Raw genomic sequence first — 15,879 nt, forward strand, 5'->3', positions numbered from 1 at the left:
GATACATTGTATCTCTTTTACCTTGCTAGATTAGAAAAAAGGAAACAAAGGATGTATGTGTATAAAAGAAAAAGCTAGATCAGGGTTTGAGCTAGGTCAATGTCAGGTAAGAGTTGGGGTCAAAGTCAGGGTTTTTGGTAGGGTAAAAAAAAAAGCAAAATGCGCGCCATTGTTTCTGGACCTTACTCTGGGTACAAACAACAAATAACATATATTATTATTATTATTATACAGTATTTATAAAGCGCCAATGGTTCGCTCAGCGCTGTATATTACAAAGGGGGACAGAACATGTGACAGAACAATACCAATACAATGCAAAACATGAGGGGATCGAGGGCCCTGCTCTTTGGAGCTTACAATCTAGGAGGGAGGGGATGGTGGCACAGGAGGAGATAGCTGTGGGGGATGGAGTGGTAGGAAGAGTGGAGGAGATCGGCAGGCTAGCAAGGGGTGGGGTAGGCTTCCCTGAAGAGATGGGTTTTCAGGGTGCGCCTAAACATATGTGATATTGCTGTGATCGTCGGGAGCAGGGAAAATTATTTTGGGTTGTTCTTTGGTAGTAGGTTAGGGTAATAGCAAGAAATATACAGCTAAATTAAAAAATATGTTTTTCTTTTACTAATTTGGGCCAGGTTACCATTTACCACCAAATGAAAGTCCAATTTGTATTGAAAAAACAAAGTGTAATCCACCTGGATACACTAAATAGTTGTGATGATATGTACAGTTTTACTAACACATGTCAAAGTTGAATAATTGTGTTCAAGCGTTAGGATTTGTTTTTTGTTTTACCTTTGCCATGGAGGGGTTAAAATATGAAGAATCAGACTGACAAGTTCATCTCTCTTGTTTTTCTGATACCAAATGAAAAACAGGAACTTACATTGCTTGCATTCACATAATGCATGTATGCTGTATTAATATCTACAGAGCTGTACTAATTTTTCCCCCAATATATTAAAGTATTCCTTTGATATGCAAAACAGAAGATACTGTATAATAGTTTTTCTACCTATATGGCTATTGCTTTACTATAAACAGGACTATGTGTTTTGCTGGTAGGTATCACTCTGATTTGAATATGCAACAGCCTGATCTGCTTTTCTATCTGATTTGACATATCTTTAAAGGATTATGGGAAATGAAGATAAGGTTCATATTTTATTTGGATTTCTGGCTTTCCTCTTTGTTTTTGGTTTGTCTGTTGACCGGTGATGATGCCTTTTATTTGGTATCCCTTTTTTAGTGACATAATGGGTGGAGATAGTGCTGTGCTAGAGCTGAACTGTCAGAGTGGTGAATGAATGGAGCAGACAGAGCCTTCATAAGGCTACCACAATATCCATGGGATCACACTGCAATCCAGAGACCTCACAGCCTGTTGGTTTGCAGAGGATAGAAAACCCAAATCCAACAATCAAGATGGCCGCTTGTGTGATCCCATGGATATTGTGGTAGCCTTATGAAGGCAATAAACCGATGCTTTTTATCTATCTCTAACATGTGAGTGGCCTGGTATCATTTATAATACTGCATTAGGTATAACAGTATCACACTATGGTATATGTTTCTTTCTTTCTTCTCTGGATTGGAGTGTGATCCCACTATGGTATATGTTTCTTTCTTTTTTGGACCGTTGTGGAGTTCACATGAGGAGTGAGTGGAATCATCAAGCCGTGCAAAGTGAATTAGGAGTTCTGGAGGATATAGAGAGGGTTTAGGATCCCTTAAATTCTAAAGGCGCATAACTCACCAACATCTGGTCTGTGCATGTTTGCCTATTGTTTTAGGCAAATTACCCTGTCCTGAAGAAGCAGATCTGGTCACGTCAACAAGGAGTTTAAGTAAACTCTAGTATTCAAGTGACCAGGTCATTTTCTAATACGCATATGTTATACACGCTGTAATGTAAATCCATGGATTTTTTTTTATATTTAATATACATTTTTTATTTTTTTTACATATAAAATTGCAATGCTATTAAAAAAAAAAGAAAAATATTTCAGGATTTGCAAATCCCTTTTGTTCTTGAAATTGTGATGTTTGTTAGAATGTTAAATTTCTGTTCCTTAACCTCCTTAGCGGTTTTCCCGAGTGTAGCTCGGGGTAAAATTTGAGTACCAAGAGCGGTAACCCCGAGCTACACTCGGGCTTACCATGCGGCGTTGCTCAGGGATTCCCTGCAGCACTTACCTTGTCCTTTGCTCCCGCGATGCGTCCCCTGCAGCGTCCCCGGCCATCTCCTCCGGCCGATGCCGGCATCTGGCTTCCGTGTTCCGGTCCCTGTGACGTCGGGACATACGGGCGCCGGAGGGAAATTTGAAATTTTTAAAAAATTGCTGTTTCAACGCATTTCACATACATTTTGTCCCTACTGCTTTGTCCTGTCCCCTGCCTGCATTTTGACTGTTCTTTCTGCCTGGAAACTTAGAAAAGTCCATGGCGTCCAAAAAGCGTCCCTTTACGTCAAAAGCGGTTTTAGACCGGCTAGAGAACAGCGATAGTAAATCAGAACCACTTGCAGAATTGAGTGATAATGATTCGTGGGGGAAATTCCTCATCAGACACTGAAAACGATTCTGTGACTTTGCTCAGCAATGTGCGAATTTGCCTCTGTATTTCAAATTTCAGTGTTTTTGGTTTGATTATATTATTGAATTAAATTTATTATTATTATATTATTATTTTTTATGATTATTTATTAAATTATAATTTATGATTTCATGTTTCAAGTTTTATGCTCCACGGGATGTTTACTAGACTCTTGTTCGGACAGATTTCAGTGAGTTATTCCTAAAAATTACAGCCTACAATAAAAAACTACATATTTCCATGCAAAATAATGGTACTGCTTTCAGCACAAAAAATTGGAAAGAATCATACCGCCAGGGAGGTTAATGTAGGGTTTATCCTGTGTTGGCATTTATCCTAATAGAGGGTTTATTCACCCATATAAAAGTAGACCTACAATTGTGCTCCAAAGTTTGCATACCCATAAAAAGCCAGATTACAACATGCCCGACAACACCTTGGTACATCTCACTTTGCTTTTTTGTGGCATTGGAACAGTAAAGGCTTCTTTCTGGCAGCTTGACCATGTAGCTCATTTTTGTTCAAGTATCATCATATTGTGCTCCTTGAAACAACCACACTGTCTTTTTTCCAGAGCAGACTGTATTTCTCCTGAGGTTACCTGTGGGTTTTTCATTGCATCCCAAACAATTCTTCTGGCAGTGGTTGCAATGCTTCTTAGTCTACCTGACCTTGGCTTGGTATCAAAAGATCTCCAAATTTTCCACTTCTTAATACAGTAAGTGATTGAACAGTACAGACTGGCATATTTAAGGCTTTGGATACCTTTTTTATATCCTGTTCCATCTTTATAAAGTTCCATTAACTTGTTACGCAGGTCTTCTGCCAGTTCTTTTCTGCTCCCCATGGCTCAGTATCTAGCCTACTAAGTGAATCCATGTGAGCGCAAACAAACTCATTGACCATTTATACAAATACACTAATTGCAATTTAAAAAGCCACAGGTGTGAGAAATGAACCTTTATTTGCCATTTTAACCCGTGTGTGTCACCTTGTGAGTCTCTACCAAGGCCACGCATTCCAGGGTATGTAAACTTTTGATCAGGGCCATTTGGGTTATTTCTATTGTCATTACGATTTAAAAAGGAGCCAAGCAACTATGTGATAATAAATTGCTTCATATCCTTAAATAAAAGACAGTTTTTTGGCATGGTCAGTCATATTTTCAATATAAATTCCAAATTTTCATGATTTCTATCAGGGTATGCAAGCTTTTGAGCAGAACTGTATGTTGGTGGTCCGTATTTATGTGGGTAGACCTGCCCCTTGCGTGTTATTTAGCAAGTGGACCTCTAATATAGAGGAGCTTCCATATTCTGTTTGCATGCTCCCACATCCCACTGCTGGCTTTGTACTGTTCCTGCCTTAGGGGAAAAGTGTTTTTTTTCCTCTCCCCCCTTTATGCTTTCTCAGCTGTCACCTTCAGTGAATGGAAGATAAATTAGAATTCACCCTTAAATCCTTTTCTCTGAGTTCATTGGGCGTTATAGCACCCTCACCTCTGACTGTTTCTGTATCCAGTTGTACTTTATGTACTGATTTGTGACTAAGGCAGTCCATGCGCTAATCATTTTTCTTTCGTTCAGCCATCTCTTTATCAAGCTATAGCTGACTGCATTGATCGTCCTGCAAAAACCAAACAGGTTGTTTGTACAGAAGTCGATTGGTAGATTGACTTCTGTACAACCAGCCTGCCCATACATGGATTTAAATTCAGCCGTTTCCTGCTAAACCATGTATGGCCGGCTTAAGTGCACTGCCTCCGGCAGTTGGTGGTTTTGGCCACTATCAGGGGAAGCCCCTAGGCTTGCCTTTGTTTTTTGCCTAGAGTCCTATTCCTGAAGGTGATGCTATAGTCCATTGGCCAGTATTCACGATCTCAGCTGTGCCCTTCAATGAACTCAGAGAAAAAGATTTTATGGTGAGAACAAAAATGTATTGTGTGATCAGACACACAAAGCTAAAGTTTGACTTCAAATTTAGGTCAAGTGCTTTTGTTACAGAGGAACATGATTAATATATCCTTTATGGAATGCAAAGATGTTCCATCCTTGACTGATTGAGCTTGAAGGTATTTAATCTCGTCTCTTGCTGCATAAAACAGACATTAGTTATGGCAGTCATGTAAAAAATATTCATGATGATTTTTTTTTCCATAAAAAGAAATGAAGCCATTTATAGTTCTTGGGGGGATGAGACTGAAGGATACACAAACACTAAAGCCTTAAATACACCCCAGTGATTACTGGTGGATGTTGAACAGTCTGAAGGCACGTTTGATACTAACTTGCCTTTACTTCACAACGCTTCAAGGAAACCACTTGTGTAATTCCAGAAATGATCTATGCGCTAGCCTTGAAAATTCATTACGCGTACCATTAGAGCACAGTGTTTACGTAGATTTGACTCATTGACATCCTGACTGAAAAGGTTCCGATTAGGGTGCATTCTAGTTTATTCCCTTAGTAACTTTATCTTACTGTAGAGAACAATTGTTACTCTGTAAGTTAGCATTTTGGCCTAATATAAGTTTGTAAAACAACATTTCCTTATACAGTACACTCTTTTTTACAGCCCCTTGGTTTTGTGTAAACCAGGCATGTCCAAAGTCCGGCCCGTGGGCCATTTACGGCCCGGGGGTCGGTTTAATACGGCCCTCCAACAGCCCTCCCTGCTCTGTGTATTGTGGCCCTCCCACAGCCCTCCCTTCTATGGCAGACAGTCTTCTGCTTGAGAGCAGAGGGCAGTGCGCATGCCTGACTGCGGCGCGTTCTCCCTGGTCTGTGTAAATGCGGCTGTCGCACGGCCCTCCCTTCTGTGGCAGACAGTCTTCTGCTTGAGAGCAGTGCGCATGCGTGACTGCGCCGCGCTGGGAGCGACAGAGGGCGGTGACGTCAGGGCCGGGCTTCCAGCGTGAAGTGTGCTTCTCTTCCCCTCCCGGCTGCCGAGCAGAGACTTCAGCTCCAGCTACCTTTTTCACCCTTCACATTAGTGCAGGTAGGTTTTTTTAAAATGTATTTTCAATACATTGTGAAAACTCAGCTGTCAGTTGATCTTAATGTTATGAAATGAAAAGTATGTCGTTTGCAATTAACTTGGCATAAAATAATTTATTTGCATTTAATTGTAATGGTTCAAAGAATGTTCGGAAAAATGTTCGGCCCTCCACCATGTTCACTTCATCCAATCTGGCCCTCTTTGAAAAAAGTTTGGACACCCCTGATGTAAACCAACTGTGGCTCCAATAGTAGTTGTGGTCTCCTAAAAAAGCTCAAACTCTACAAATCGGCTGTTTTTTGTCAGTTATCCCCACAAGGAAGATTATATTTTTTTTCTGGTTGCAGTTGAGGAGTTTTCCTCAATAGCAACAGCTGAAGTAAAGTACCATATTCCAGGGAAAAGGATATTCCATAAATTGGCAGAAATTTGATTCAGAACTGATGTAGAATTTATTTACAGGGATGGGTCAGGGTATGCAGCACCACATTTAGGTAGAGTAGAAATCAAGTGACAGAGGACACACACTGGGAACCAGAATATAGGCAAGTGACATAACCAGGGAAACAGATAGGGTTTGCAGGGCACATACATAAACTGATAAGAATGAACAGAAACTTGTTACTCACACATTTTAACATGTTACTTTGTATTATACAGCTGTGTTCCTTCATAATCCATAAATATAGTTACATAGTTAGTCTGGCTGAAAAAAGACCATCCAGTTCAATCATTAAAAAAAAAAGTTATAATCCTGTACCCACAGCTGATTCAGAGGAAAGCAAAAAAACCCAGCAAAGCATGATCCAATTTGCTCCTGCAGGAATAAAAAATCCTTCCTGATCCCCTGAGAGGCAATTGGATATTCCCTGGATCAACGTTCCCTATAAATGTTAGTATCTAGTTATATTCTGAGGATCTAGGAAATAATCCAGGCCTTTTTTAAAGCAATCCACAGAGCTTGCCAGAGCCAACTCTTGAGGGAGTCTATTCCACATATTCACAGCTCTCACTGTGAAGAAACCTTTCCATGTTTGGAGATTAAATTTATTTTCCTCCAGATGTAAAAAATGCCCCCTTGTCCTCTGTGATGACCTCAGGGTGAATAACTACACCGAGTTCACTATATGAGCCACTGATGTATTTATGCAAGTTGATCACTTCGCCCCTTAACCTCCCTGGCGGTCTGATTATTTCAGATTTTTGGTGCTGAAAGCGGTACCATTATTTTGCATGGAAATATGTAGTTTTTTTATTGTAGGCTGTAATATTTAGGAATAACTCACTGAAATCTGTCCGAACAAGAGTGTAGTAAACATCCCGGGGAGGATAAAATTTGAAACACAAAATCATAAATTATAATTTAATAAATAATCATAAAAAATAATAATATAATAATAATACATTTAATTCAATAATATAATCAAACCAAAAACACTGAAATTTTAAATACAGAGGCAAATTCGCACATCGCTGAGCAAAGTCGCAAAATCGTTTTCAGTGTCTGATGACGAATTTCCCCCACGAATCATTATCACTCAATTCTGCAAGTGGTTCTGATTTACTATCGCTGTTCTCTAGCCGGTCTAAAACCGCGTCTGACCTAAAGGGACTCTTTTTGGACGCCATGGACGTTTCTCAGTTTCCAGGCAGAAAGAACAGACAAAATGCAGGCAGGGCGCCGGACAAAGCACTCGGGACAAAATGTATGTGAAATTGGTTGAGACAGCAATGTTTTACTATGTAAAATGTAAAAAAAAAAAAATGACATTATTTAAAATTTTTAAATTTCCCCCCGCCGGCAGCGCCCGTACGTCCCGACGTCACAGGGACAGGACACAGAAGCCGGATGCCGGCATCGGCCGAAGGAGATGGCCGGGGACGCTGCAGGGGACACATCGTAGGAGCGCAGGGTAAGGTAAGTGAAGAACAAATGCCGGAGCAGTGCCGCATGGTATTCCCGAGTGTAGCTCGGGGGGGTTACTGCTCTTGGTACTGAAATTTTACCCCGAGCTACACTCGGGAATACCGCCAAGGAGGTTAATCTCTTCTTCTCGAGAGAGAATAAATTCAGTTCCTCTAATCTTTCCTCATAGCTGAGCTCCTCCATGCCTCTTATCAGTTTGGTTGCCCTTCTCTGTACTTTCTCCAGTTCCCCAATGTTCTTTTTGTGAAATGGTGCCCAAAACTGGACTGCATATTCCAGATGAGGTATTACTAATGATTTGTACCGGGAAGAGGGGGGGGTAATATGATCTCTCTCTCTCTGGAGTCTATACCTCTTTTAATACAAGAGAGGATTTTGCTTGCTTTAGAAACTGCAGTTTCTAAACTGTTCCGGTAACCCCTGAGAAAACTCACTAACTAGATGTGCCTGACAACTCAAAAGTAAGTCAAACTAGCTTATGGAAACAGACTTTTGTCTCACAAGTCATGGTGTGCTCAATGCCACTGCTCTTCTGGCAGTGCCTGGACAAGGTCAACCTTTGTCCATGGTGAAGATGGGAAACTGTGCCACCCCCACCTATCAGACAGCTACCCCCTGCTCACCAATGGGTGGGGAAGTGGACTAGTTGAAAAATGTTTTAATGTTTTTGGTGTGCAATTAATTATTTATTTATGACACTTTTTTGGTGAATGAGTAGCGGTACTATATACCCCATACTCATTCACATGGGGGAGCGGGATCTGGGGCCCCCCTTGTTAAAGGGGGCTTCCAGATTCCAATTATCTCCCTGCCAGCAGACTCCTACAACCACTGGACCAAGGTTGTGGGGAAGAGGCCCTTGTTCCCATCAACATGGGGGCAAGATGTTTTGGTGGGGAGCCAGGCCCTTATCTGAGCTTGCAGCCCTCAGGCCAGAAAAGGAGAGGACAAGCGGGCCCTCTTGAACCATACCAGGCCACAATTAAAAATGTTAGCATGAGGTTCTCCTCAAAATCCATACCAAACTCAAAGGGAAGGATTGGGGGGGGGGGGGGGGGCGGCACTCTGTTTAAAAGAAAAACAAACAAAAATAATAATGGCACTGGTTTGTTTCCATTCTGCTGACAGCGTTTAATCCCACTGACAGCAGATGGGTCATAGTTGTTAAGGAGGCCACTCCTTAACAACCAGCTATTCTGAATATACAACACGAAAGCCAAAGATACAAAATTAATTCTGAAATTTGGTAGGGACAAGGGCCTCTTTCCCACATCCTTGGGTGGTGGTTGTGTCGGTCTGTGGGCAGGGGGCTTATTGGAATCTGGAAGCCCCCTTTAACATAGGGGTATACAGATCCCAGTCCCTCCTATGTAAATGAGTATGGGGTACATAGTACCCCTCCTAATTCACCAAAAAAACACAAGGTTTTTAGCATCAATCACAATGCACGCCACCTGCTGACCTGAATAAACAAAACACAAAAAAAGGTGCAAACATGACACTTGCACCCCAAAGGTTCCCACCAATGGTAAATAAACAAAGGGACAGGGTCAGGGTGACAGCTGGTGAACCCACCCCTTTGTTTAGTGTAGCTAATTACCCCCGGCCCTTTTTTTTTTTTTTATAAATAAAAGACCCATACTCATTCACATGGGGGGGTGGAATATGGGGGCCCATTTGTTAAAAGGGACTTCCAGATTCTGATAAGCCCTCTGCCCACAGACCCCCACAACTACTTCCCAGGGTTGTGGGGAAGAGGCACATGGCCCCATCAACATGGGGACAAGATGCTTTGGGGGGGGAGACCCCCGCCCCACTGCGACCACTGCAACTTCTCTTCACAATGTCAAAATGTTTTGTGACAGTTGGCTCTTTGAGCCTGTTCTGATCCCTGCTTCAGCTACAAGGTACGTTTACTGTTGTCTGTCTTTTGACCCTTCTTGTTCTTTCTGTTGGCCTATTGCTATTGGCAGCCTATTGGCAGTTTTTTTTGTCATCCCTAGAGGATGTCTCATGGTCTAAGAATCAACCCTTGTGTCATGTACTGTATGACTAGAATAAATGAAATTCTGACGTACCTTTTATATTCAGTTTTTTGGAGTTCAGTACAGGGCACAGGTCTCTACTCTTTCACTGTGATCTTGTTAATGCTTGAGACTGGATTTTCACAGAATGGTCCAGGCTGTACAGGTACACTGTTAGGCATTTCCCAGCAAAGCTTTTGCCAGTGTCCAATCACAGAAAAGTAGCCTGTAACCCATTGTCTAAGAATCCACTCCTGTGTCCCATACTGTACTCCAAGATATCTTATTTACAGTTCTAGGTTGTTGATTGTAATTACAGATAAATGGTTTTCTTTAACCTCCCTGACGATTTTCCCAAGTGTAGCTCGGGGTAAAGTTTCAGTACCACAAGCGGTAACCCCCCCCGAGCTACACTCGGGCTTACCATGCAGCGCTGCTCCGGAATCTGTTCTTCTCTTACCTTGTCCTGCGCTCCCGCAATGTCCCTCCTGCAGTGTCTCCTGTAATGTCCTCCGGCGGATGCCGGCATCTGTCTTCTGGGTTCCGTCCCCTGCGACGTCAGGATGTACAGGGATGGAACTGGCGGGAAATTTAAAAATGACAAAAAGTGACATTCACTAAATTCACTAAAATCACATAGTATAACATTCCTGTATCAAACCATTTCACATACATTTTGTCCCGAGTGCTTTGTCCGGCGCCCTGCCTGCATTTTTACTGTTCTTTCTGCCTGGAAACTGAGAAATGTCCATGGCATCCAAAAAGCGTCCCTTTATGTCAAAAGTGGTTTTAGACCGGCTAGAGAACAGCGATAGTAAATCAGAACCACTTGCAGAATTGAGTGATAATGATTCGTGGGGGAAATTCGTCATCAGATACTGAAAATGATTCTGCGACTTTGCTCAGCGATGTGCGAACTTGGCGCTATATTTCACATTTCAGTGTTTTTGGTTTGATTATATTATTGAATTAAATTTATTATTATAATATTATTATTTTTTATGATTATTTATTAAATTATAATTTATGATTTCGTGTTTCAAATTTTAACATACCCGGGATGTTTACTAGACTCTTGTCCGGACAGATTTCAGTGAGTTATTCCTAAAAATTATAGCCTACAATAAAAAAAAAACATATTTCCATGCAAAAAAATGTACCGCTTTGAGCACAGAAATATGGACATAATCAGACCGCTAGGGAGGTTAATCAGAAATACTCACAAACCTGTGTTAAAGCTTAAAAGCTCTTTTTATCATTTTTTTTCATATGGACTCACATAACTTTAACCTAAGATTCACAATATTTTCAAACTGAATCCATTAGAAAATATGTGAAACATGGGTGAAAGCTTTGGTAATCATATTTGGAAACCTTTATAAATAGGCCCCAAACTGTCACTATTCCACTTATCTGGTATGCTAGTTGCTATTTTTCTTGTGTCTTAGGACCCAGAAATACATGTTTTTTCAGTAGTAGTTTTTTCAGAACAAATTTAAGAATTTGTAAAGCCCACAAATAACATTAGCACTTTTTTTTTTATCTTGACTCAAATGCTACTCACTACTATATAACCTTAGACAATCCTTTAGAAAACAATATTTTACGAAATATTTTACGAAATATGGAACAGTTTGTATCGGATTAAAAGCATAAAAGGATTATATAAAAGGAGTTTGGTTTGATGTGTGTTTTGCACAGACCCTTAAATAATCTTACAACTTTGTTTCCTGTTAAATGCTATCAAAAGTTACATCAGTTACCTATTAACATGTACGGATCTTATTGTTCACTGAAAATGCAGAATTTAACAAATGACTATTTTAATGTTGCGATCTAAGCTTTCAGCAAGATGCAGACAAAGGACTTTGCTGATAACAAGGATATTTAAAGTGCACTGGAGTCCATGGCCCTGTGACCTCGCTAATCCATATTTCCAAATTATGTTGCTAATAAATGTGAACATTGTTTGGCTATCTAACAGTTGTGGTTGTTAGTTCCGACATATGTTTCACATATGATAGGCAGGAAAAGTAAGGCTGCTTCATATCAGGTTTTTCAGATCAAAACTCAAGCAGTTCCATATTTTATTTTGTTTTCCCCATAGAATGTTAATGCTATTGTCTTACAAATGTGATGATCATTACTGCAGAAACAGCCTGAGGAAATCCTCTGACCATATATGAAATTGCTGATAATTTTGGTTTGCATCTCATATTAAGACAATCAGATAGAATTACAAGGCTCCTTAACCATGTTCTTTGCCTGAGGCTCTAAGCTTTTGCATTTCCGCTGAACATTTTTTGTTATAATATTGGCTGCCTGGGAGTAAACCAGTGCGGTAGTACTTTACATCCTTTGGAATTAAACAGAGAGAGAGTTTAAACCACAATATCTTATTTATTCTTAGGTTCTTAGAAAAAACAACCTCTGAGTGGCTTCAGCTCTTTGAAGGAAGTGGCATCCCGTATGGTCCAATCAACACTATTAAGCAAGTATTCTCAGAACCTCAGGTCAGTCTAAGAGCACTTCTTATTTTCTGTATATTTACAGGCTGCTAATTCATTCAAGTTGCTAAAGTGGTTATGTGAGAAATTTTCCGCCTTTGGGTACTGGTGACTAAAATAAGACAACCTTCTTCCCAGAGCACATAATCAGAAGGTTCACTCTCTTTCACTCCCATGTGTGAAGTCTAATTGTGACCATGAACGTTTGGTTATTCCTATCCAATCAATGTGTGATTGGATCAAAACGATCAAATTTATGAAAAATCATATGGCCATAACTTCCCTTTCAATCATCTTAGACTCGGTTTAGATCAGAGTTGATCAAACGGAGTCAGTCGACCATGGCAGAACATTATCTATTTTTTTGCATTGATTGTCAGCACTAAGATACGTTGTTCATATATACGTTCTCGATCGATCGGATTATGACACTACAAGGTGCAAACAGGGATGTGATCCATTATTTACCATCGTATTTTAACTATTGATTGACATCTGCTTCTCCATGAGTGACATATCGATTGAATGGACTGTTGACTGTAGATTGATTTTTCCAATCAGAAGAGTTTAATTAGACAAGAAATCCATCATTTATCAAAGCATGTATGGCCGCTATAAGTCCTCTACTTAGCATTTGCATTCACCTTTGTTGTAAGACCTAAGTAAGTATGAATACGCCCTGGGAGGATGGATTCAGCATATTTTGAAATTACTGACTGGTGCCATGCCTAAACCATTTGAAATTACTGACTGGTGCCCAGGGGCGGACTGACAACTCATGGGCAATAGGGGATCATGGGGCCCCTGTGTCCTTGCCCAAACTCAAAAAATGCCTATGAAAAAGGTACCAGGGGCATCTCATGGGGCCCCCTACTGACCCCGGGCCCTCGGGCAGTGCCCGAGTTTCCAAATAGTCAGTCCGCCCCTGCTGGTGCCATGCCTAAGTCTTTGGGGGCCCATTGGACACTAAAGGGTATTTATTGCTGTCTGCCCTCTATACATTGCAAAGATACTCCACACCATGGGCTGCAACCCTTTATAAAACTGTAGGCTATGGTTGGGATCCTATATGTTATAGAGTTCCCTTTGCTTAACTTTGCAGAGAGAACTCCATCATTGGAGAAGTCAGCCATGTCTTATACAACACCTGACTGGGCTCTGCTCCTGGCTGTTTTATATGTATTACTTTAATTGTGCTTCACTGCTGAGTCCTGACATTGGAGTGCAATGTATATTTGTAATGGACATTGCTGTGTGGTGCTTCTTAAATGGACCCTCGAGTGTTGAGACCCCTCTTGTTTGTAAAAGTCTTCCGTATGATCATTCCCTTTACATAAGTAGAATATTTAGAAGATAATGGGATTCACAAAGGACAAATTCCTGAAGAGAACCTGTCAATATGAAAACACAGGAGCGGCCACTGCAAATTGTTTTTTTTTATATATATAGGGCAATCACCAGGACTGTCATCATTGTTCACTATCAGTACAAAGAGTATATATAAATGTGTGTATATATATATATAGTATATAATGTGTGTTTTATAAATACTGTATACAAATCTATAAAAAAAGATGTTGCTACAGATGCACAAACCTGAATTTTAATCAATAGATCAATAGTGAATTTGCATTTGATGCATGGTTACAATTTTTTTTATGACAAATAATAATTGCATTGCTATTGCATAAACATATCCTGCTTAATCTCATTGTTTGTTCCATTGTTGTCTGTAAACATTTGGGCAGCATAATTTCACTAGCAAGTGTTTCAGGTGTCTCAAAATGCTGACTATAGGTCCCCATAACCTGGTCCTTTGTAATCTCTTCAAATGAGTAAATGGAAGGAGAATTTCCCTGTGACCTTGGGTTCTACTTATGCAGACGTACTCTCGGATGTGTGCTGTGCGCTTTTACCAGATGTGGTAGCATATATTCGCAGGATGCATTAGGATGGGGGAACTTAGGCAGTATGATATAGTCTGGAGGTTAATAAAATCTACTCACTTCACAGGCTTCCACAAATAAACAGATGAAACCAACAGATAATTTTTCCAGTCATCAAATATTTAACTTCTTTATTTTCTGTTTGTTTTCTGTGGCATATTTATCTTAGCCGAAAGAACTGTGAAAGGAAATGGAATAGCCTTCTGGGACAGGAAGAATACGGTTTCTGTAGAAATGTTAAATTAATTTTTATGGTGATGCAGAGTCAACGACTGGTTGTTAAGGGATGGCTCGGTGCCATTGGGTGGAGTTTTGTTTTGATATCCTTTTAGAGTTTGCAGGTGTTTGGCACAGATTGAAATCATGACCAGCTGTGATATTTCACTGCTGATTATTCCCTCCCAGTACTTCTCAGTGGTGATGTATCACCAATGGCGTCCTCCACCTGATAGACTCCACTTGTGTGGTACATTTCGTTGTGCCCTTTTGGCAGCCGGCATGGTATCATCGCTTCCAGAGTTCTGGGTTGCAGCTTGGATTAGAAGAAAAAAACCACCTGCCTAGTACACTAGATGGTCTAGAAGGATTTATTCTTCTCTTCAGTTGCTGGAGAATGCTAAAACTGACAATTGTAATAACTTATAGAGCGTTGACCCGGAAGCTCTTCCTAATCCCCTTAGTGCCTCTTATAACAGCAATTCTCTGTGCTGAACTGTTTTACTGACCTTTTGGCATGAAAGGGGTTATCTGGCATTGATTTTATATTCCAGGAATTCTAGGGTCTTTCCGCTGAGATTTCATAATACGCACTTTATTTTATAATGGGAAACAGCATATGCCACTGTATTTGTAAAACGTATTTGTCAAACAATTGCAATGATAAGTTTTCTTGCATTTATTGTTTACAAATGCTAGTATAATATCAACTTATCATATACATTTTCAGCTTCCATGTTTAGCTGTCCTAAAAGCAATTTAATTGCACTCAGAATGGTATTGGATTTTAAATGGGAACACACAAGCCTTCTTGTGCTCAGCATTTACTGTATGTTTCTGAGGATGTGGTAATTAACCTCCCTGGCGGTATTCCCGAGTGTAGCTCGGGGTAAAATTTCAGTACCAAGAGCGGTAACCCCGAGCTACACTTTAGTAGTTAATTGAGAACTACAAAGCGACAGCCACTAAGGCTGTCTGGACTTGTAGTTCATTCATTCACAGAACTCGGTGAATGAATAACACAGCCATGTGGGCGGAATAGCTGTCACTATTCAAAAAGTGACTGCTTGTACTTTTTGTAGCGCTTCACTCCCCCATTTCATTGATTCTATACAGAAAGGTTTTGTGGTTCCTTTTTAGTGCAACAGCCGCTCTTTAGAGTGCGCTCGCTAACTCGCATACATATAATAAATGCGATGAAGAAAGTCATTTTGAGTTAACCTCTCCCTTGTGGAAACAAGGTATTGAAAGGGGTAGTCCCACATGTCGTCCTAATCATCACCATTCAAATCTGGGATATCCTGCCACCCATTTCTCCTAACAACGCATAATGGAAGGGGGTCTATGTGGAAACAATTCCTTATATATCACAGATAAAGTTTTAACCAAGGAGTCATCACCTAGCAACCGTTGCAGAGAGGAGTCACTAGCTTGAACAAGCCAAACTGTTAGCCAAATACATGCTGCAGATGTAAGTACCTAAAGAACAGGTAGGTTTATTTTATTGCAGTTAAGAGTCTGTCTGCTTACAGTTTTATAATAAGTGACTTTAGTTCTTCTGTAAATGTTAAAGTGATAATAAAGGCAATTGTTTTTTTAATTACCAAACATGTCATACTTACATGCTCTGTGCTGTGGTATTGCACAGAGTAGCCCCGATCCTTTTC

At 40.3% G+C, this 15,879-nt stretch overlaps 1 protein-coding gene across 2 annotated transcripts in view; it reads left to right on the forward strand.

The window, feature by feature from the left end:
* Positions 1-15,879, forward strand: part of SUGCT (succinyl-CoA:glutarate-CoA transferase) — a 1,130,146-nt gene that overhangs the window by 421,975 nt on the left and 692,292 nt on the right. For both annotated transcript variants that reach the window (XM_089681088.1, XM_089681087.1), the window contains exon 12: positions 11,954-12,056. In XM_089681088.1, the coding sequence (XP_089537214.1) occupies positions 11,954-12,056 (103 nt within the window). The remainder of the gene's footprint in view (positions 1-11,953; positions 12,057-15,879) is intronic.

Source organism: Staurois parvus, unplaced genomic scaffold, assembly GCF_062004578.1.
Source record: "Staurois parvus isolate SC_StPar_1 unplaced genomic scaffold, SC_StPar_1.0 ptg000259l, whole genome shotgun sequence".
Taxonomy (NCBI): domain Eukaryota; kingdom Metazoa; phylum Chordata; class Amphibia; order Anura; family Ranidae; genus Staurois; species Staurois parvus.